The sequence below is a fragment of the Octodon degus genome, unplaced genomic scaffold (genome assembly GCF_000260255.1).
Source record: "Octodon degus isolate 3935 unplaced genomic scaffold, OctDeg1.0 scaffold00081, whole genome shotgun sequence".
Classification (NCBI taxonomy): domain Eukaryota; kingdom Metazoa; phylum Chordata; class Mammalia; order Rodentia; family Octodontidae; genus Octodon; species Octodon degus.
In genome coordinates this window covers 1,575,122-1,597,215 of record NW_004524657.1, presented here as the reverse complement: position 1 = coordinate 1,597,215, position 22,094 = coordinate 1,575,122, and the positions used below count along the sequence as shown (strand labels likewise).

At 35.9% G+C, this 22,094-nt stretch overlaps 1 protein-coding gene and 1 long non-coding RNA gene across 7 annotated transcripts in view; one reads left to right on the top strand and one right to left on the bottom strand.

Annotated features, from left to right (window-relative positions):
• The window catches only part of LOC101583412 (ankyrin repeat domain-containing protein 26), a 117,568-nt gene that overhangs the window by 93,781 nt on the left and 1,693 nt on the right, over positions 1–22,094 (top strand). For 5 of the 6 annotated variants that reach the window (XM_023721250.1, XM_023721248.1, XM_023721247.1 and 2 more), the window contains 8 exons: positions 2,521–2,591; positions 2,981–3,074; positions 5,621–5,733; positions 7,463–7,592; positions 15,442–15,732; positions 17,045–17,259; positions 19,195–19,423; positions 22,009–22,054. In XM_023721250.1, coding sequence (XP_023577018.1) covers positions 2,521–2,591; positions 2,981–3,074; positions 5,621–5,733; positions 7,463–7,592; positions 15,442–15,732; positions 17,045–17,259; positions 19,195–19,423; positions 22,009–22,054 — 1,189 coding nt within the window. The remainder of the gene's footprint in view (positions 1–2,520; positions 2,592–2,980; positions 3,075–5,620; positions 5,734–7,462; positions 7,593–15,441; positions 15,733–17,044; positions 17,260–19,194; positions 19,424–22,008; positions 22,055–22,094) is intronic. The other variant, XM_023721249.1, reaches the window with a different exon arrangement.
• LOC111818152 overlaps positions 12,462–22,094 on the bottom strand; it is a 23,980-nt gene continuing 14,347 nt past the window's right edge. Inside the window, exons 3-4 of the long non-coding RNA XR_002822214.1 lie at positions 19,850–19,853; positions 12,462–12,472 (exon numbers count right to left, since the gene is read on the bottom strand). This is a non-coding gene — a long non-coding RNA (uncharacterized LOC111818152). The remainder of the gene's footprint in view (positions 12,473–19,849; positions 19,854–22,094) is intronic.

The window sequence follows — 22,094 nt, the reverse complement described above, 5'->3', positions numbered from 1 at the left end:
TTTGATACTTGCCTAACATGCATGTGCTGTAAAAATAGTTAATGGGGAAATAACTTGAGATGATGGCTAGCTTTGTTTAATGTCTTAAGAAATTTTCATGAACAATCTAAGTGTAATTGTTAAGAACATATGTATTAAGTTCATGTAAGTGGAATAAAAGTTTTATGAATGGAAAAAAAAGTATGGAATTTATGAATTTATATCTAAAATAAAGAATTAAAACCAGGAATGTTGGCGTACACATGTAATCCCAGCACTAAGGAGGCTGAAGCAGGAGGATCTGGGCTATATAAGAGAGTTCAAGGCCAGCCAGCACTACGTAGCAAGACCCTGTTTAGAAAAATTCAGTATCTAGCTATACTATAACCAGTAATTTCTTTGAAACGTTGGCATAATAAGATTTCTATTATAAAAATACTTTAAGAAACAAAATTGAAAGCACTTAATCTAATAGAGGAGAATTTTATATCAAATGTTCATGTTTTTCTCACCATGAAAAAGAAGTGGAGATTTGTCTTCATTATATATAGCTTTACTCAGGATTTATACTAGACCATGCATTTGACCAACTGAAGAGCTCTGTGTGAAGTACCCCACCACATGCCCTGCATTGGCTCATCAAAGTGCTTGCTGAAGCAGCCCAGCAGTTACTGGAAATGGATTGATTTGAGAACCTTTATTTAGCAACAGGTCCACTGGTTTCAGCTCAGTGGCTTCAGCTGCCTCTCCTGGTCATGTCACTTATATAATACGTAGGCCAGAAAGTGCTGTGTGCATGGCCCTTGCCCCTTGAGTCGAGCTGAGAGAACATAAGCTGTAAGTTGTTTCCAATGAAGTACATCACTACTGGAACTGAGGAGCCTTAGGAGTAGTGAGGTGTGTTTGGGATGCCCTGCCCTGCATTTATTGCCACATTCACTATGAGTGATGAGCAGTTCAGCTTGTATAGAAGACCTCCATTGCCCACCACCTGCCCAAGACCTCAAATGTTGCTTTCTCGCCTGAGGTCAGCTAAAGAGACACCTGGGAGCAGGAGAGTGTCTCCCTCCTTTTTTCCTTCACCCTCCTGCACCTTTCTTACCACAGTCTCACATAGCCCTGAGCCATTCTGAAAACTCCTTTGTTTCCTCTTCACCTTAAAGAAATGTTTGGCACCAGTGACTAAACCAAGGCCTTCCCCTGAGCTACATCTCTGGGCTATTGTTAGGTTTTATTCTGAGATAGACCCTCCCTAAGTTGCCCAGGCTGGGCTCAGATTTGCCTCAACCTGCCTAAGTGCTGACATTATAGACATGTGCCAGTACACCTGGCCTAATTTATTTCTTTTTGGTTTGAGAGAGGGTCTCACTGTATATCCCAGGCTGGCCTTGATTTACTATGTCACCCTAAGATAGCCTCAAGCTTATAGCAATCCTCCTGCCTCAGCCTCCTGAGTGCTAAGATCACAGGTATGTGACACCAAGCCCTGCTCCTTTATTAAATTTTGAGATATAATCTCACTAAATTATCAAGGCTGGACTTGACCCTGACAATATTCTACCTAAATTCCCCTACAATATCACATTTTATCAAAGCATGAAATATAATACCTAATAGCAAAGATTTTATATAGTTAAATATATGTCACATAGTCTTCTAAATTCTTAATGCATATTCACTCATTTCGTCTTCCCAGAAGTCTAGTGAGGTGTAAATACTTTTATTATCTTGAATTAGCAGATGGAGAAAACAAGAGAGTTCCATCTTATGACCCCACTTCAGGTAGCTGGTGGAGCAGGGATTCAGGCCACAGCATGCTGGCCTCTATCTGGGTACTGTTTCTCAAACAGTTCCAAGAGCCATCTCAATGTTACTGAAGTACCATGTCCATTTTATCATCATTGACATTGTCCTTGTCAGTCACATGTAAGACTTTTTTAAGCCATAGAAAATGAATGGTACTTGGAATACATAGAGTATAGTATAATGTTTGGAATGTAAAAATATACAAGTACAACTAAAAGGACAGCATGAGTAAAGGAATTTCCTCTTTTTCCCCCATTTTACCATGTTTGGTTTTTTTTCCTGCAGCGCAGGGATTTCCCTCATTGCCCCGGCTGGTCGAGTGCCTCAGCCTCCCAAGTCACTAGGCTATAGGTGCACAGCACTGCGGCAGCTTTCCAGTTTTGTCAGGTTGAGACCCTGATAACATAGCTAAAATCAGGAATAGCATGTTTCAGATGTAGAGCAAGGGTCGATAAATTTTTCTGTAAAGGTCCAGACAGTGTTGTTACTTTGGGGATTGTGGGTCATAAGATCCCTGCTTCAACAATTCAGATAACTCTGTAGTTGCAGAACAGAGTTAAGTATTTATTTAAATTTATTTAGTACTGAGAATAGAACTCAGGGCCTTGTGTTTGCCAGGCCCCCCATGGACATAACTACACAGTACAGAGGTGGAGCATTATGGCTATATTCCAGATAATTGTAACACACTGGTGATAGGCAAGTCATTAGTAATTGTTTTCTTTTTAATTTCAGCTGGAAGAAGTGCAGGATCGACATGCAGAAGCTGTGCGACATGCTGAGAAGATGCAAGAACGCCTACAAAAGTATGATTTAAAGCAGTATACAAAGCACTTGGGTATTTATAAAGTACATGAGCAAGAGAATGTGGGATGTGTCAGTTATATCATTAATAAATCTCTGTCAAGCCAGAGGACAATTCCAGCCTTGGTAGAGTTACTTGAAATGTGTAAATTAGGGCTGTGGATATCGAGCAGTCGTAAGCACTGTGGCCTCTGCTTCACATGTGAGGCCACACGTTCAGCCCCCAACACTGCAGAAGAAAAGCTATCCACAAGCACAGCTAGAGGAATGATAATTACCAGATCATCTTCTTTTTCTAATTTTTAAAATTGTGTAGTCTTTCAAATGTTCAAACATTATACGACTTTTGTAAATAGGTCTGTGAAAATAATTTTTGAAATAAATATTTTAGGTTTGAACTTGAGAATTCCAGGTTAAAAGTTAAAATAAAAAAGCAAGCAGGGAAAACTGAACATCTTCAGAAAACCCTATTAAGTGCAAATTTGGTAAGTCAGTCTCTTTAATTTCTATCATACCCAAAAGGAGTCTTTATTTCTCTACTAGTATACAGGAATATTTTAGGCAATATGAAAAATATTTGTCATAATCATATTGATAATACACTGCTATTAGTGAGGTCCTCTTTATAGAAGGTAAATGATTTCATGTAATTAATGAGTTCAGTCATATGTTAATAAAAAAGATAGTGATAGTTTAAAATCCATATTTTGTACATACATTTTGTTTATCCATTATCCACTAATGTACTTAAAAGTTATTGCCACTCTCCTTTGGAAATAATGCTGCTCTGGACATTGATATATATGGTCTGAGTCATAGCTAATGTTTTACATACTTTCTAAATGCCAGGAAATTAAATTGTGTGATCTAGAATTTTTAATTTCTCTTGCAATCAAAGTCTTTCCATGAGATTTTGTAATTCACATCAAGAATGGATATGAGGTCACTATGCAAGTATTTTTTTCCTCTAGAGAAACCTGTATTTTGATTGTAAAAATGGGAAAAGATGTCCGTGGAAATGGCTGTTTATCTTACAGAGTAACTAGTGCTCCTAGCATTGCAGTTTCAGAATATTTTCCCTTCAGTTGGATTTATCAGCCATTCAAAGATGTAACAGTCAGGATTGATGCATAAATCTGGGTGACTGTTCACTGATGTATGAGAGCCATGTAACTGTGGGCCAGGCAGAACAGAATCTCCTGTTGTTTGTGCTTTCCTGTGTGGGAGTTAGGGTCTCATGTGGTCAGTGGTATGGTTTTTTTCAGAGGTGGCTGGATATGGGGTGTATGATGCTGGGATTCAGGGTATGTAATTACTAAATTGGTCCACTGATTGGTTTGGCATAGTTCAGAGATCAAAAATGGAATGTTAGGATTAAGGGTGTGAGTGCTACTCACCCTGAGAGTGAGTAGCCTCGATAAGGTGCTGGGACAAAAGCTTTGTCACTTGTCACTTTTTGCTACTTCTCCTATGCAGTACCCCTCTGCCATGCCACCTTTGGAGCCAGCCAACTATGGACTAAATCCTCTATAAACTGTGAGCTAATGAAATCTTTCCTCCCTTAACTTGTAGGTGTTGGATGTTTTGTCTCAGCAACAAGAAAATGTGTTATCAGGGAACTATAGCATTCTGACTAGTGTTTTTCTGAAGAAACTTGGAGAACTAATATTTTCTAGATTTCACATAAATTAATTGTTTTATTACCATACTTTTCATACATATAACAATATGTTGATAAGTGAAATAAAATGCCTGGGGACATCATCTTACATTAATTGTCAAGCACAAATGTATTGAGGTGTGGAAAAGTTGGTAATAGCACAGTATAGAACTGGAAATTATTGGAAAGAAAACACTCTGACCCCAGTAGGAATGTAGCATTATAAGAGCAAAGCAAGATAAATTATGCTGGTCAGCGTTATAAGGATGAGTGCCTCCGACCCAAGATTAGATGATGACTAAATTCAAAGTAACAGCAGTATGACTCAATTCAGAATGTGTAGGATTCACTTCAGAAGTAATACATACTCAATAATGACCGATGAGGTTTTTTTCTGTGAGAAGTAAACTAAAAGGAAGAAGTAAAAGAGGTAAATGACCCCTGACCAGAGATCAAGGTTGTTCGGTTATCAGAGTCAAAGGCTCTGAGAGTCTAAAATGAACTGGGGACAAGACTAAGCTGCTGCCGTTAGTAGAGCAGTGGCTCTAGAGGGGAGGAGAGATGGTGTCTCTATGAGGAGGCTGGAGGAGTTGGCAGGATAAGAGCCCTATCAAAATAAAAGTGCTGGTGACCCTCACATTATTCTATTGCAAGTACAGCATGAAAATCAAATTTTAATGTATACAAGTGGTAAAAAAACTAAATTTGTAGATGAAATCATGTATCAGAGGCTGTTAGAGTTCATTGGAGGGGAAGAAACAAGCTGATAGAAAAACCGCAAGAATCATGCAGAAGTTAGATTTCTGTGCATTACAAAGAAGACAGATTTTAAGGAAAAATATTTAATAGAAATAAATAAATAAATAAATTCCTGGGCCAGGGATGTAGTTTAGTGGTGATATTCTGAGTTTGATTCCCAGCACCAAAAAAAAAAAAAAAAGAAAAAAAAAGGAAGAAAAATTTCTGAGAGAATACTTATAGAGAAATAAGTGTTTTTTCTGAAGAAACAAAGTCAAGGGAAGTTCAGAAATATGATGAAATCAAGATGTTTTCCAAAACTTGTCTTCATAAAATATGGCTTAAGTAAATCTGACATATCATATGTTACTGATAGGAAGGCTTCTTAGGGTATCTTTAGAAACTAAAATGGAAATATAACCATTCTTTTAAATTTTTCATCAACATTTATGTGTAAAATTTATTTTTAACAAATTTTGGCAATACTAATTTCAGAAAACATGATGAAATACAAGTTAATTTGAGCTGTGACATTGCATTAAAACATGTTATTCATGAGCTCATGAGAAGTAGTCTTTAAGAAAGAATGAATTCTAGCTTTTTTAAAAATCATTTTCAAATTGTTTTTCAAAGTCTGAAGATGATAAGGAACAGTTAAAGAAACTTACTGATTTAAAACAATCTCTAGAATATACTTTGGATCAAGAAAAGAAGAAAAACATTGAATTAAATAAAGAGCTAACTGGGTAAGATTTTTATATGTCAAATCTTATCAATCATTCATTAAATAATTTCACTCACTTTACTAAAATACTAAATATGAACTTAATATTTGATTTTAATAAACAAATTAGTCTGTTTTAAAATTTACATCAGAAACCCCCAGCCTAGTCTGTTTTCTGAATGCCAAAATATTATCTACTCTGATGATTTCAAAAACATGACAGTGCTTGGAAATAATGTCAAGTACACTCTTTTTCCATCTACCTTGAATTTTTATTTCTAAAGATATCTTTCACTATCTTACCTTCTTTTGATAATATCCTTCCATTCAGCATTAAAATATTTTAATATCTAACAGCATATGTTCTTTAATAACACTAAAGTTAATCTTGACTTAGCTTGTATTTTCTTTGTACCACTTTCTCTTTTTAGTTATAAAATCTGTCACAGACTTAGACTTCTTTTCCATGGGTATTCCCATGTGTGTGTGGAGGTATACATGTTATTAAACTTCTGTTTGCTTCTAGTGTTGTGTGCTCATACACATGTATAATATGTAAATAATAATATTCAATCAGCCATTGATGTTTTCAGAGTATTGGTCCAAAATTCCCTCAGTTACCAAAGTCTTTGGATATTCAAGTCTGTTTTATATAATGGCATAGTGTTTACATATAATCTACTCAGTCTTCCTATATGTTATATCATCTCTAGATTACTTATAGCACCTAATACAGTGTAAATGTTATATAAGTCATTGCTATATCATTCAAGGAGTAATAACAAGAAAAAAAAACCATATATCTTCAGTACAGGTGCAGTTTTTTTCCTTAGTATTTTCAGTACACTATTGGCTAAATCCCTGGAAACAGAACCTACAGAATAGAAAGGGTTACTACATATGTCTCGCTCACAGAATGAATGTTTGACTTGTCGATGCAAATGTTTCTACCACCAGATGAAGGAAATGGAGTGTTTTCCAGGGGCTTAAAGCCTCCAACGTGGCTGCTTTTGTGTTTAATTGTGGGGAACTGAGTTTGTTTTGCTTCTAATCAGTATTTGTCTCTCCTTTCCCTGTCTTTACACTGTTTTGCACCTCTTGGTTTTTGTCAACATTGTGGTAGCAAAGCCTGACATTTCTTCTTTATTTATTTATTTTTTGTGGCAGAACCAGGGATTGAACTCAGGTCCTTCTACTTGCCAGGCAAGCACTTATTCTACTGAGCCATATCCCCAACCCCTGACATTTCTTCTTAAAACAGCCTTTTAGTCAACCCATTATTTCTCTATTGATTTCCTTTCTCCTAAACTTGGCCTCTTCTTTTCCTCTTCAACTCAAATTCAAAGATGATGTTTCCTCTGTCTCTTTTTCTTCTTGGAATGATCTCCTTGATGTACTTTTTCTTTATCTTTTTAAGCATTTATATATATTTTTCTTCACCTTGGTTTCTGATCTCTGAGTTTTAGATAATATTAATAAGTTAATGTTTATGTTGACATACCAAAGTGGATATTAATTGTAAAAATCTTGTATATGGTTACAGTATTAGCTCTTCACCTGCCACATATATATCATAAACTTTCTCTGCATATTACTTAACTAAGATTATAATTGCATCAGAGTATTTTCCAATGTTAGGTTGAAATAAATGAAAAAGGGTCATAATTTCTAAATTTGTTTCTTTTATGATAGAATATAATGCATGTTTAAACAGTTAGAATTTTTAAACTTTACTCTGTACATTCTTACAGGTTTAAGAAGCTTTTTAAAATGACAGAAACAAAGTTAAATGAGCAGGAAAATGGAGAGTTTTGTTTCCATGGAGATTTAAAATCTAGTGACTATGAAATGAATATTCCAATTAACACACTAATTCACAAGGTAATTTTTTATTAGTTTTGGGAACAAAAATTACTTAGCTTGGGGAACTATAAAACTGTGTTCTGAGCAATGAAACCCAGGGTTTTGGGTTTTGTTTTCACTTTTATAGGTTTGATATAAATGAAAAATGCACCAGTAAGCTCTGGCTAATGATATAAAACCAACCTGTACACCATTACATGACCCCAAGTCATGTGTGTCAAATGAATTTCAGGGATTAGTTACATCTTTACTGAAATACTGTTAATAAACCTTGAAATGTATTCATATAAAGTATGCAGTTTGGTGGTCTTTAGTGTATCCACTGAGTTAGCAATCATCACCAGCGATTCTTTCACACAAAAAAGAGAACTCAGACCCTTTAGCCATCACCCATCCCCTTCTCTGCTCAGCCTTAAAGAACCATTGATGTACTTTGTAGATTTTCTTCTCTTGAACAGTTTTGTTTTTTATATATTTAGTATAGGGTCTCACTATGTAGATCAGACTGTAGTGATCCTCTTGTTTTCAGCCTCCCAAGCACTGGAATTATCGGCTCACAGCACCATGCCCAGTCTTCTTAGACATTTTTGTATCAAATTATCCAATATGTGTTCAGGCTTCTTTTGGGACTGTCTTCTTTCACTTAGCATGTTTTCAAGATGTAGCAGGTATCCGTATTTAAGTTCCTCTTTTAAATAATATTTTCCTAAATGGATTTTTAATTCATTCATCAGTTGATGGACTTTGGATGGTCTCCACTTCAGCAGTTACTAATGCTGCTGTAGAAATACCTGTGAAGTTTTTGTGTTTGCCTGATTTCATTTCTCTTGGTTTATGAGTAGAACTGCTGAGTCATATAACTCTGTGCTTAACTTTCTGAGAAACTAGCAGTGTTAGTCTGTTTTCCAAATTGAATGCACCATTTCACATTCTACCAGCATTGTGTAAGACAGATTCTGTGCATCCTTGCCAACAGTTTTCCTTCTGCCTCAACCTTCCAGGTTCTGAGATTACACTACACGCGGGTGCCACCACACCCAGCTTTGGGTTATCTTTTTTTTTTTTTTTTTTTTTAAAGTGTGAGTATTCTGTATATCCTAAGCATACATCCCTTATCAGATACATGATTTTCAGATATCTTCTGCCACTCTGTGGCGTTGGCTTACCTTTACACTTTCTTGGTGTTACCTTTTTCAACATATTTAATTTTGACAAAGCCTAGTTAATCTGTTTTGTCTTATCTGGTAAACTTACCAAATCCAGTCAGGTTATGCCTATATATTCTTTTAAGGTTTTCATATATTTTTTAAATTTTATATTGATATATTTGTGGTATATAGTGATTACATTCAACTTAAGCAGTTGATACAGATCACATCTTGATTATTTTTATTCCCCTTCACTACCCATAGTCTGCCCTCCCTCCTCTGAAGATCCCCTTCCCATCCCTACAGAGTCCTCCTTTTTTTAGCATCCATCTTTTATTTTTATATTTAAACTAGTTATATTTTTGGTCTCAGAGAAACCATAGAATGTTTAATCTTCTGTTTCTGACTTGTTTTACTTAATATTATAGTCTCAGGATCCATTCATTTTTCTACAAATGACTTATCTCTATGGCTGAGTAATACTCCATCATATGTGTAAATGAAGAAGGCCACATATTCTTTATCCATGTATCTGTTGGTAAACATGTAGACTGTTCCATAACTTAGCTATTTTGAGTTATGCTGCTATAAATATGAGTCCACATTATCGCTAACATGATGACTTTAGCTCTTTCAGGAAGGTACCCAGAAGCAATAAGGCTGGCAAGCTGAAATTTCTATTTTCAGTCTTGTGCAGAATCTTCATACTGAGTTCCATGGTGGTTGTACTGGTTTACATTACTAGTACATTGTTGGGAGCTTACATTACTCCCAACAATGAAGAAGGGCTAATTTTCCCCACAAGCTCACCAGCATTTGTTTATTGAGTTTTTGATAACAACCACTCATGCTGAAGTAAGACAATCTCAGTGTTGTATTGATTTACATTTCTCCAATGGCCACAGATGTTAAACAATTTTTCATGTGTTGATTTGCCATTTGTACTTCTTCTGAGAAGTGCCTATTCATTTCAGTTGTGCAGTTTTTATTTGGTCTTCTATTCTTGGAGGGTCTAATTTATTTAGTTCTTTATACATTCTAGCTGTCAGTCCTCTGTCTGAGGACAGCTGACAGAACCTTTTTTCCATTCTGTGCACATTTCTTTATTCTGTCAATTGTCTTCTTTCCTATTGAAAATCTTTTCAATTTGATATCTGTTGTTGATTCTTTGGTATTGTGTCTTATGCAGTTGGGGCTCTTTTCAGGTAATTCTTGCCAATGCCTGTTATCTTCAACAGTTTTACCAATCTGTCTTCCAGCAGATTCATTGTTTCTGATTTTGAATTGATTTCAGTCAATCTAGATTCACCACTTGAGCTTGCCAGGGAAGCACTTACTCTACTGAGCCATCTCCCCAGCCCCTCTAGATTCACTCTTCTGCACATGCATAACCAGTTTTCCCAGTCCCATTTGTTGAAGATTCTGTCCTATCTCCAGTATATATTATTGGCCACCTTATTCCATTGGTCAGCATTCCTGTTTTTATACCAGTATTACACTGTTTGTCATAATATAACTTGAAGTTTGGAATTGTGATTTGAATATAACTTGAAGTCTGGAATTGTAGTGCCTCCTGTGTTGTTATTTTCCCAGTTGCCTTTAGCTATTCTAGATTTCTTCTGGTTCCTTATCAATTTTAGAAATTTTTTTTCTTTCTTTTTGTACCAGGAATCAAACTTCCTTGTGCTTGCCAGGCAGGCACTTTTTTTTTTTTATTTCTGTGGAAAAAAAGCTAATGGTATTTTTGATTAGAATTGCACTAAGTCCATTTACATTTTTTGATAATAAGGCCATTTTAACAATGTTGACTCTGCTTATCTAGGAGCACGGGGCTTTTCCTTTTCTAATAGCCTGTCTCTTTTCAAAGCAGTGTAGGGCTTTCACTTCCCATTGGGTTAAATCCTAGGTACTTAAAATTTTTTGAAGCTCTTACTGGGACTGTTTTCCTTATTTCCAATAAAGAGTTATTAGAATTTTATCATTCTCTATTCTATTCCATTGGTCCACATGTCTGTTTTTGTACCAGTACTGTGGTGTTTCTACTACAGTAGCTTTATAGTATAGCTTGGTGTTATAGAAATTGTGTTGATTTTTTTTGTGTGTGCTTGCTGGGGAGATAGCTCAGTAGAATAAGAGTTTGCATGGCAAGCACAAGATCCATAATATCTCAAAAAAAAGGATTTTTTTGGTGCTAATTGTGTATTCTGCCTCTTGATGGAAGTTACTAGAGCCTTCTGAGGGAGTTGTTTTGTTTTGTTTTAATGAGCAGAATATATTTATTGAGAGAAAGAAAGCTCCTGTCCAAGAGAGGGACAGGAGGGGGGCTGGAGCGGGTGGTTCCCCCTGATGGAGTTTTTTAGTCTTCTTTGCAAAGGATCAGGTCATCTCCTTTCCTATTTAAATCCTTTTAGTTCTTTATCTTGCCTGATTGCTGTGGCTAAAGTTTTGAGTACTGTATTGAATAGGACTGATGAGAGTGGATGGCCTTGTCTTGTCATGAATTTAGAAGGGATACTTTCTGTTTTGGGTTCCTAATCAATATAGAAATCCAAGTAGCCAATTAAAAATTTGAAGGTTTTTTTATTAGCTTAGTTCAGTGACCATCAGCATAGACCCATTTCAGAGACTAAGTGAGCAGTGCTGACCAGAGGACATGAAGAGTATATAAAGAAAATATGCAGTATATCCTGCATGTCAAACAGAATAAGATATATAGCATCCTGCTTGTCAGACAGTTAGATTAGCACCCATCCTGCCTGTCAAACAGATTCTTTTCTTGCTATACATCTGGCTACTTTTTTTTCCTGTTATTGTTTAGGGTCAGCGCTTTCTCAAGGTATATTTCCTCCATATGGTTACTTGTTTTACACGTAGGCCTGTTTTTACAACTCTGGGGTCAGCTAAAGTTTATCATGGCAATACTTATGCTACGAGTCTGAGCTTAGGCCATCACACTTCCAATTTTTCTCCATTTGATAGGACATCATAGTGGGTTTTTCATAGTGGCTTTTATCAGTTTGAGCTAAGATCCTTTTACACCTTTTTCATCCAAGTCTTTATCAGGAATGGATGTTGGATTTTGTCAAAGGCTTTTTTTTTTTTTTTTTTTTTTTTTTTTGCTTCTATTCAGATGAACTTGAGATTTTTTTATTCTTTATGTGTTGTATTATATTCATTGATTTAACATATATTGAACGATCCTTTTATACCCTGGTAAAACCCACTTGTTCATGATGAATGACCTTTTTAATGTTTTGTTACATTCTCTTTTAAATACCATGTTGAGATTTTTGCATCTGTGTTCATTAAGGAAACTGGCCTGTAATGTTTCTTTGGTTTGTTTCCTAATCTTTGGCTGGTCATAAGGGCAGGATTATTCTAGTTTTAAGAAATTAATTTGGCTGTATTTTTTCCCTTTCGACTTAAAGGAAGAGTTTGAGATTTATTTGCATTAATTTTCCCCTGATGCATTGATAAAAATTCTGTGTTAAATCCATCAGGTCTTGGACTTTTATTGATTGATATTTATTACTGCTTCAATTTCATTGTGTCTTACTGGTCTGTTGTGAGTGCTTCTATGTTCTTGATTCATATTTGGTAATTTATGTGTGTCTAGGATCTATCCAAGTTTTCTAGATTCTCCAATATATTGGAATGTAAGTTTTCAAAATAGTTTCTTATATACCACTGGATTATGACCCTGTTGATCATGAAAATTACCTTTTTAATTTCTTTTTTGTTTGTTTTGTACTGGGAATCAAACTCACTGGTACTTTATTGGTTTGGGTTTTTTTTTTTTTTAATTTGTCATTAATTTCCCCTCTGATCTTTATAATTTCATTCCTTGTACAAGTTTTGAACTTATGTTGCCCTTCTTTTAGTACATTATTAGATTATTATTTGGGCTGTGGACATTCACAGCTATGAACTTCCTCTTAAGACTGCTTTTATTATGTTTTATATGTTGTGTTGCCATTGTCATTTGATTCTAGGAACTTTTTAATTTTTTTAATTTCTCCTGTGACCCATTAAGAGTGTATTATTTAATGTCTGTGTTTATATAATTTCTATGGTATCTTTTCTGTTGATTTCTAGTTTCTTTGTGCTGTGGTCTGTTAGTATACTTGAGATTATTTAAGGGTTTTATTATTATTACTATGTAAGCATGCTTTATGGCCTCAGCTGTGGCCTGTTTTGGAGAATGTCCTGTGTGCTACTGAGAAAAATGTGTATTTTGGATGAAACAGTCTGTAGATATCTGTTAAGTATACAAAACAAAAGGACCCACAGGAAATAAGACATCAATCAGAGTGAGTAGCTAAGCAAAAGGGTAAAAGTAAAGAAATCAGCAACAGAAGAATAATGCAGTGATAGGATTCAGCAAATACCTTTCAGGAATAACTCTCAATGTAAATGGTCATAATGCTCCAATCAAGAGATATAGATAGGCAGATTGGATCCAAAAATATAACCCAATTGTATGTTGCCTACAAGAGACACACCTCATGCATAAAAAAACGTAAGACTTGCTTTTTTTTTTTTTTTTTTTGTACCAGGGATCAAACTGCCTTGTGCTTGCCAGGCAGGTGCTTTTTGGGAATAAAGCTAATGGTATTTTGATTAATATTGTATTAAGTCTGTATAGCATTTTTGGTAATGTGGCCATTTTGTCAATATTGGTTCTGCCTACCCAGACTGAAAGTGAAAGGATAGAAAACAATATTCCATGCAACAGGAGCTGAAAAGCAGTCAAGAGTAGCTATCATATTTTCAGACAAAGTGGACTTTAAGCTAGAACTGATAAGAGATAAAAGCACCACATGATGGTAAAGGGAATATTTCAATAGAAAGACATAACAGTTATAAAGGTTCCAGATTTGATAAAATAAATGCTACTGGACAGAACAGATTAAGCATCACAATCATTGTGGGGGCTTCAACAGCACTCCTCACAAATAGGTCAACCAGACAAAAAGTCTACATTTAGACTTTGAACATATCAGAGTTCAATCACACCAGTGGACCAGTACTTTTATTCCTTACATTTAGCAGTTATATTTTGAGTTAGTTCATATATGTGATATTTTTTAGGAGTCTAACTTTATTCTTTTGCATGTGATTACCCAGTTGTATCTCAGCATCATCTTTTTATTGAAAAGCCTATTTTTTTCCTATTTAATAGTTGTATCATGCTAGCTAAAAATTGTTCATAAATATACAGGTTTATTTTTGTAGTCCTAGTTTTAATATAATTCTTCCTGTGCCAATACCAAATTGAACTGGAATCTCCAATGAGGTCTCCTTCCTAGTCCTGTTGTATGCTGCTAGTTGTCTTTCCTAATTGTCAGTAAATATAGTGGGATGCCTTTCTCTTCACTCTTGATATTTTTCTTCTTGAAGGACATTCCTGGGAATTCAGGCTTACAAAGCAGAGTCTATTCCTTCTGTTTTCTCCATTCAAACCTTTACTCTTCCATCCAGTGCTTCCTTTATCATTCCTAGTCCTCCAAACTTGTAAAGAGGATCTACTAACTCAGAATATTATTTATTGCGTGTTTCATTAACTCTTTGTCTAGCTTTTTACCAACTAGTAGAGAGGACATTAATTTAGACTACCATTCTTCCCATATTGGAAGTCGCATGATGTCATTTTTATCACACTCTAGTCATTAAAGTAAGCCAAGGGTCGGCCAAATAGCTCAGCAGGGGCCTGCCCTACGGGCCCTTCCCCTGGGACACACTGAGATAGCAGTTGTGACTGGGCAGGGTGTCATGCACCTGTAATCCCAGCTATTGGGAGGCTGTAAGCAGGAGAATCACTATAAGTCCGATCTAGTAGTGAGACACCCTGTAGACCCTTCCCTAAAATACAAAAAATAAAATAAGCTAAATATTGACCCACATATTCTTACCTCTTTCATAGAATGAATATTGTAAAAAGATATGTTCTAAAATCAGTGCAGGAGGCTAAGGAGATAGCTCAGTAGAACAACCGTTTGACTGGCAAGTGAAGGGCCTGAGTTCAATCCCCGGTTCCACCAAAAAAATAAAAAATAAAAATAAAATCAGTACACTCTGCCAATCAACTGTAATGTTTTTATATCCCTCCTACTCAATACTTACTGCAAGTCTCACATATTGTGGTATCACGTGCAAGCACTAGATCTTCCCACCTAGGCAGGTGCAAACAGGAGTGAGGTACCTGGATTGCAGACACTAGAGAATGCTGTCCCTCTCTGCATGAGTCAAAAATAACAGAAGAAACAAGTTGTCACCATCCACAAAGCATTCTGCTAAATAGCTAAAAACTTTCTTTCTCAATAGAGCATATTTGGGACGCACCAGTGTCTGCTGCTACTGTAATCAGTGAAGAATTAGTTCTTGACATGGGACAATTCCCTGGGGTCTTTCTTTAGACCCTGACCACTCTGATGCACTCTTTTCTTAAGAAAGAACCTGTGCAACTGACTAGTTTTCTCAGCCTGCTTCCTACATGCAGAACTACTAAAATCCAAAGTTCTCTTTCATGTTTACTACCTTGGTCTCTTAGTTCAAGCTCGTGAGAAGTGGTTTTCTTGCTACATTTTCTTGACAGCTTTACATTTCCTGTAAATTTTATTGGATTCATGCCCTTTGAAAATTAACTTTCACAAATCTTTTTGTTTTGCGTTAGACTGTCCTCAACGCACTAACCAATCTGTGTTATTTTATTCATGCAGATCGATGATCTTGCAGCAAAACTGGAAACTACATCTTCCAAATGTCTACATCTGGATAAAAATAATCAGTTTCTAAACCAGGAGTTATTATCTATGAAAAATATACAAAAGAAATGTGAAACACTAGAGAAGAATAAAAAGAAGTTGGAACAAGAAGTAGTAAACCTGAAAAGCTACATAGAACAAAATGTTGTAGAACATGGCCACCTAGAACAGTATAAGCAGGAGATTGAAGAAAGAGCAAGACGAGATTTAGTGGAAAAATTAAAACAAGTCAATTTATTTTTACAGGTTAATTTATTTATCTTTAATGTGTTTAAATCATTTCATTGAAAATTACATTTGGATGTTTCTATTGTATGTATTTCTTCTGCTTCCCGTACAACTTTTGTCTTGTTCCTTTCTAAAAGATGACGTCTTGCCTTCCATTAAATATTTCCATTTCATTATAATTAAATTACTCTTGTAGAATAATACTTATTTGAGAATCATTTGATTTTTTTTTAAATCTAATGGACATAACACTGTTAAGAGCAAAAAAAACTTATAGTGTAGCAGTTGTACGATACCCTTGAATTGTTGTTACCTTGTTCAGTTTTTAAATTTTTTAATTATATTCTTTGAATTATTGGATTATATGAGTAATAAGCATGATTCAGGGCTAAAAATGGAACTCAATGGTAGAGTGCTTGTTTAGTACTGGGTTGGATTCCTAGCACTACCAAAAAAGAAACAGATTCAAAATTTTTATAATTCAGATTTAATGCAGTTGATACTGATGATAAATTGCAGCATCTTTTTTACATAGATAAAATTACTCTCTGAATTATTGGCCTAAACCTACAGTAACTATGAGTTATTATCAAAAACAATACAGTGAATGTTTTAAATTTTTTAAAAAAAATTTTCACAATATAAAAGACACATTACTATTAGACCCCCTCCAAGTATATTCCCTCCCAAGGAAGATACTGGTCCCATCATTATTGCCACTTTTTCAAGCACTTCTGGAAGTGGTCCTTTGCGAGAACTCTCATTTGTGCTGTCACAGCTGTCTTGATATCCTAATTGTGTCAAAATATTTACATTTTCTTGTCATTCTGACTGTGGGAAAAAGCCAGAAGTCACATGGGGCCAGATCTGGTGGATAAAGTAGAGAAGAAAGAGGACACACCATCATGTTTCTGTGGTCCTGCCTTTCCACTGAATGGCACCTAGCAGGAGCGTTTACTGTATTTTTAATTCCACCTTATAAAGACATTCATGAAAGAGGACTTCTAGAAGTGCTTCAGAAAATGGCAAGAATTGGGGCTGGGGAGATAGCTCAGTGGAATAAACGCTTTCCTGACAAGCTCAAGGGGAGATAGCTCAGTGGAATAAACGCTTTCCTGGCAAGCTCAATCCCCGGTTCTGCCAAAAAAAGAAACAAAATGACAAGAATTACAGGATATGTGTGTTCAAAAGTAGAAGTATTTTGAAGGTAATCAATAGCAGTAAGATTTTTACTGTCAAAAAATGTTTGAATTTAAACATTCACTGCATATTATGATTGCCTTTGTATTTGGGTCATAATTTTTAAAATATATCTTTTAATTTGCCTTAGACACAAGCAGCATCTCAAGAACATTTAGAGCAGTTAAGAGAGAGTAATAATGCTTCAATGAGAAATCAAATGGAACTCAGGATTAAAGACCTGGAATCAGAGCTCTGTAAAACAAAAACTCAAGAAGATTCCAATAAAATACAACTGGAAAAATATAAGCAACTCTACATAGAAGAATTCAGAACTAGAAAATCATTGTCCAGTAGGCTAAACAAGTAAGTCAAAACAGAATCATAGAAAATAAACTAAGCTCATTAATTTTTCTCTAAAGCATCAATTTTAGAGACAGGTTCATGACATTAGGTATGAATGCTAACTAGACATTTGAAAAATAAAGTTCATCTTTGAAATGTTAATCCAGGACAGTTTATATCCCCGCCCCCTTTTATTGGATTTTGGTTTGTTGAGAAAAGGTCTTACTTCATAGTGCAGGCTCCCTTGAACTCAATGTATAGCCCAGCTTGGCCTCAAACTCACAGCAATCCTTCTGCCTCAACCTCCCAAGTGCTGAGATTACAGATGTGTGCCACCATGCCTAGCCTAGTTTTAGGATTCTTAGGTAGTTAATCTGATGAGGTCATTCAGGTATTTTTGAAGGTTTATCATTAAAAAAAAGTTATATTGCAATAATAGTACATGTTGCCATTCATTTATATAGAATTATTAACCTTATTTTTGGGAGATTACAATAAAAGTACTACTGATACTAGACACATTCTGTAATGCAGTAAAATAGCTTTCCTTCGTGTTTTTTTGTTTGTTTGTCGCCAGCTCAGCCCACCCCAGGGGGTTGTAGCTAGCGTGGCATGTGGTGCCAAGGATTGCCTAAGCATGCACTTTGGACTGCTTAGCTATCTTACTGGCCCCTTTTTTGGTGGAACCAGGGATTGAACTCAGGCCCTTCTGCTTGCCAGGCAAGCTCTTATTCTACTGAGCCATCTGCCCGGCCCCTACACTGGCCCCTTCTTTGTGATCATTGGTGTTATCTCTAGAAGCTGCCTGGAAACCTGTCTGTTTTTTCTCTTTTACATAAAGTTATACTTGTGATGTAGGGAAAGAGTGACAGGGATGAGAAGTGTACTTGTGAAGCAGTGTGAGGGATGGGTGGAAGACAAAGGAGGAGGGTCTGCCTGCAGTGCCTTAGGAAAGAGGTTCTGGCCCAGGAGCTGCCCTGGTTCTTTGTGATCACGAAGCTAGCGGCCTCCTCCCCTGGAGATGTTTGCTCTAAATTACTTTCTCACTTCCAGGTAATGGGCAGATATACAGGTGCAAAAGCTACCTGGTACAAAGACTGGAACATGTCTTTGAAAAATGTTTTTTTAAAATACCTAAACTGTTTAGCTAAATAGAAGTATTTCTAACTTTGGTTTCAGGTTTTAGTTGTATATATCTAAGGAGTACAACATAATGGTTTCATGTTTATTTGAATATCATACACACACATATATATGTACTTTTTTTTTCAGTATTGGGGATTGAATGAAGCCCCCTTTTTTTTGGATACAGGCTTGGCTCCAACTTGTGCTCCTCCTGTCTCAGTTTCCTAAAGTGCTGGTATTATAGATGTATATATTTATACAGAGTGAAACGGCTATTTTAGTCAGGCTAATTAGCCTATCCATTATCTCTTATAGTTACCCTTTAAATGCATGTGTTTCTAGTGGCTTCCTCAAGAAGCTTCTGAGTAGTCTTAGAGGAAGTAGCAGTGTTTCCTGGTAAGCCAGACACCCTTGACAAACATTTTTCTTTCTTCTGCTTTGTGAGAATTACTTGTTAGTTAGGAATCCCTCTACAAATAAATGTACTTCTCTAGAACGATTTTAGTTTTTCTGTGATAGTCATGCTGTAATATTAACGTTACAGCATAATGTTAAGGCACTGAACATGGAATGGAAATTCCATTGACTCTTATGGCAGTTGTTTTAAATGAAAGTCATTTTAAAAAGTCATTTAAGGCTGGGCGTGATGGTGCATGCCTATAATCCCAGCACTTGGAGCTGAAGCAGGAAGATTACTGTGAGTTGAAGGCCAGCCTGGGCTGTATAGTGAGACCCTGTCTCAAAAAACTAAAAAAAAAAAAAAAAAAAAAAAAAAGGAGGGAATCAGGGAAAAATGAGATACTAAGTATTTTCTTTTTGTAATCTTTGCAGAGCTAATGAGAAGCTAGAAGAAGCCAATACCAAACTTCTGGTGGAGAAACAGCAAAGCAGATCTTTGCTGAACACTGTTAGTACAAGACCTGTCCTAGAGTGTCCTTGTGTTGGAAATTTTAATCATAGTTTGGGGCTACACAGGAGTTTTCTTCCCAGTGAAAACTTGGTGGTTTGTACTTTAAACCCACAGTCTTCAAACAACAGCATAGAGAACTACCTCACCAAGGTTAGTGATAGTACTGCCTTTCCTTTGTATCTGAAATTTCTGATTTAATTCTTACTGTTAATTTGGTGATATACTGGGCAGGGGTAATAGCTCCTGGTGGAGCCCTGGGCTAGGATACATAAGGTCTGAGTTGATACCTGGAGGAGGGGTTAATCTGATGAAATACCATGTTTAGTTGACTTACACATGGGAAGTAAAGATCACACTAATATGTGTGTGTGTTTTTTTTTTTTTTTTTTTTTTGCAGAACCAGGGATTGAACTCAGGCCCTTGCACTTGTCAGGGAAGCGCTTATTCTACTGAGCCATCTCCCCAGACCCTAATATGTGTTCATATAAAGAAAGGAAGCAGAAATTTATATTTTTTTAAGTTCCTATAGCTTTCATTTTCAAGAGATATTTGTTAACTTTCTTCAGTTAGTATAACTGAACTAAATGTGGTGTAGTTTTCAGAACTTTGGTAACAGGACAAGTTCATTGATATATTTAGATACACCTAATACAGTGCCTAGATTTAGTATATATATGTTTTTTTTTTTCTTTCTTTTTTTAATGTATTTAGTACAGGGTCTCACTACACTGATCAGACGCATAGTGATCCTCCTGTTTTCAGCTTCCCAAGTACTGGGACTATAGGCCCACACCACCATGCCCAGTCTCAATCACTGTCTCAGCATGCCACACGGGTGCCGGGCTGGCGTGGCCCACCGGGGATTGAACCCCGGTCCCTGTGTCTGCCTAAGCAGGTATTTTAATCCACTGAGCTATCTGGAAGGCACTTAGATTTAGTATATTTCAAGTCAAGGAAGAAGAAAACTTGTCTGTTGGGTATATGTTGTCATTTTTCTTATTGGGACTACAGTGAGGTAGCAGAAAATGATGCTCAGAACACAGGTAAGAGAGATGGCGATTGATGTCACAGCTTTGTTGCAGGCACATGACTTATGAGTGGGATGCAGGCATCTGAGTGCCTCATCAGAGATCACACTTAAGCACACACTTAGGGGAAGAAACGAGTGCCTGACATCTTTCCCAGCAGCAGCTTTGCAATGAGACAGCATGCCTTTAAAAAAAAAAGCCAGCAAAATAGCTCAACAGACTAAGCACCTGCTTAGGCAAGTGCAGGGATGGGTTCGATCCACTATACCACATGCTGTCCCACACCCAGCCCTGCCCCCACAGCCCTCCACTACCTCCCCACCCCCGCACTGCACTGGCCAATGAGACAGCATGGTGGTGCCTGCCTGTAATCCCAGCGCTGGGGAACCTGAAGCAGGAGAATCACTACAAGTCAAAACTGCATAGTAAAACCCTGTACCAGATACATTAAAAAGGAAAGAAGAAAGAAAGAAAAGACAGAAGAACTTGTCTTTACACCTAAAATTCTTGAAAGCATTGAATGTCATGTTATCATTGCTACCACAAAGTATTTTGTTGTATGTGATACGTTACATCCTGCTTGTAGCATTAGTAAGATAAAGCTTATACAGAAGATTTAAGTAAGAACGCATTAGCTGGAGAAAGTACAAAACAGATAGGGTTATTCCCCCACATTTCATAAATAGAAAAACTAATGAGTCACATTTCAAAAAAAATTGACTCCTAACTTCTGAAAAGATTGCAAAGTTACAATAAGAGCTATATATTTTTTTCTCTTTTTCCATTTCTAGAAAGTAATGAATCAAAGAAAGTTTGAAAACTGGCTCAAACCTGCTTACTCTTTCAAAGCAAATTCCTGAAGCCTTTGTATTATTAATATTTATTTAGTCACAATCAATAGCGTATGTTAAGTCTTTTAGCAGCAGACTTTTTTTTTTCAACAAAAAATGGAAATATACTTTTTAAAGTTTCTAATACTAGGAGAAGATATCATATAATGTCTTTTACATAAATTGTAAGTCAAAGATACAGTATAAATCTTAGAACAAAAATTAAGATTAAGCAATATTCAGAAAATTTAATGTTTCAGAACAATTGAACTAAGAAAAAGTTTTCATGATAGCAAAGAAGTACTAAGAGTAAAACATAAGATAAATACTGGAATGGCAAGTAAATGACCAGCACTTCTAACAGTTTGAGGATAGGATATCGCACAAAGTTCTAGTGTGTTGTGGACGTGCATAATGACCGTGACAGTTACTGGTGGCCAGGTGTCACTTGTGGGACTGAGCTACAGCTATTTCTTTGAAATCCACCCTGTAGACTCAGGTGGAATCATGACCCATAGGGTGGAAGAGAAGTCCATTTGTAGAGTGTGCTGATGTAGCAGCAGACTTTTTGTATGATATTTACAACAAACAGCTTTCTCCATTTCTGTATGTAAGAGTCAGTGCTAAAAAATCAATAACAATATATGTTAAATTTTTAATTTATATCATAGGGGGAATGGGAAAAAGAAAAAGGAGTAGATCAAGTTATGTCATCATATATGGGTACAAATACACTATGGTAAATATGATTATTATATATACTTAAAACGTACCAATAAAATTAAAGTCTTAAAGACCACATTTTCTGTGTGATGCATATTATTCACGTAAAATGTCTTATTTAACTTGAACATTATAAATGTTTGATTTATTTCAGATGCGCCAAGAGTTGGAAAATAGTATAACTAGAGAACTAAGAGACGGTATGTTCCCAAAATTTATGAATTATAATTTATATTCATA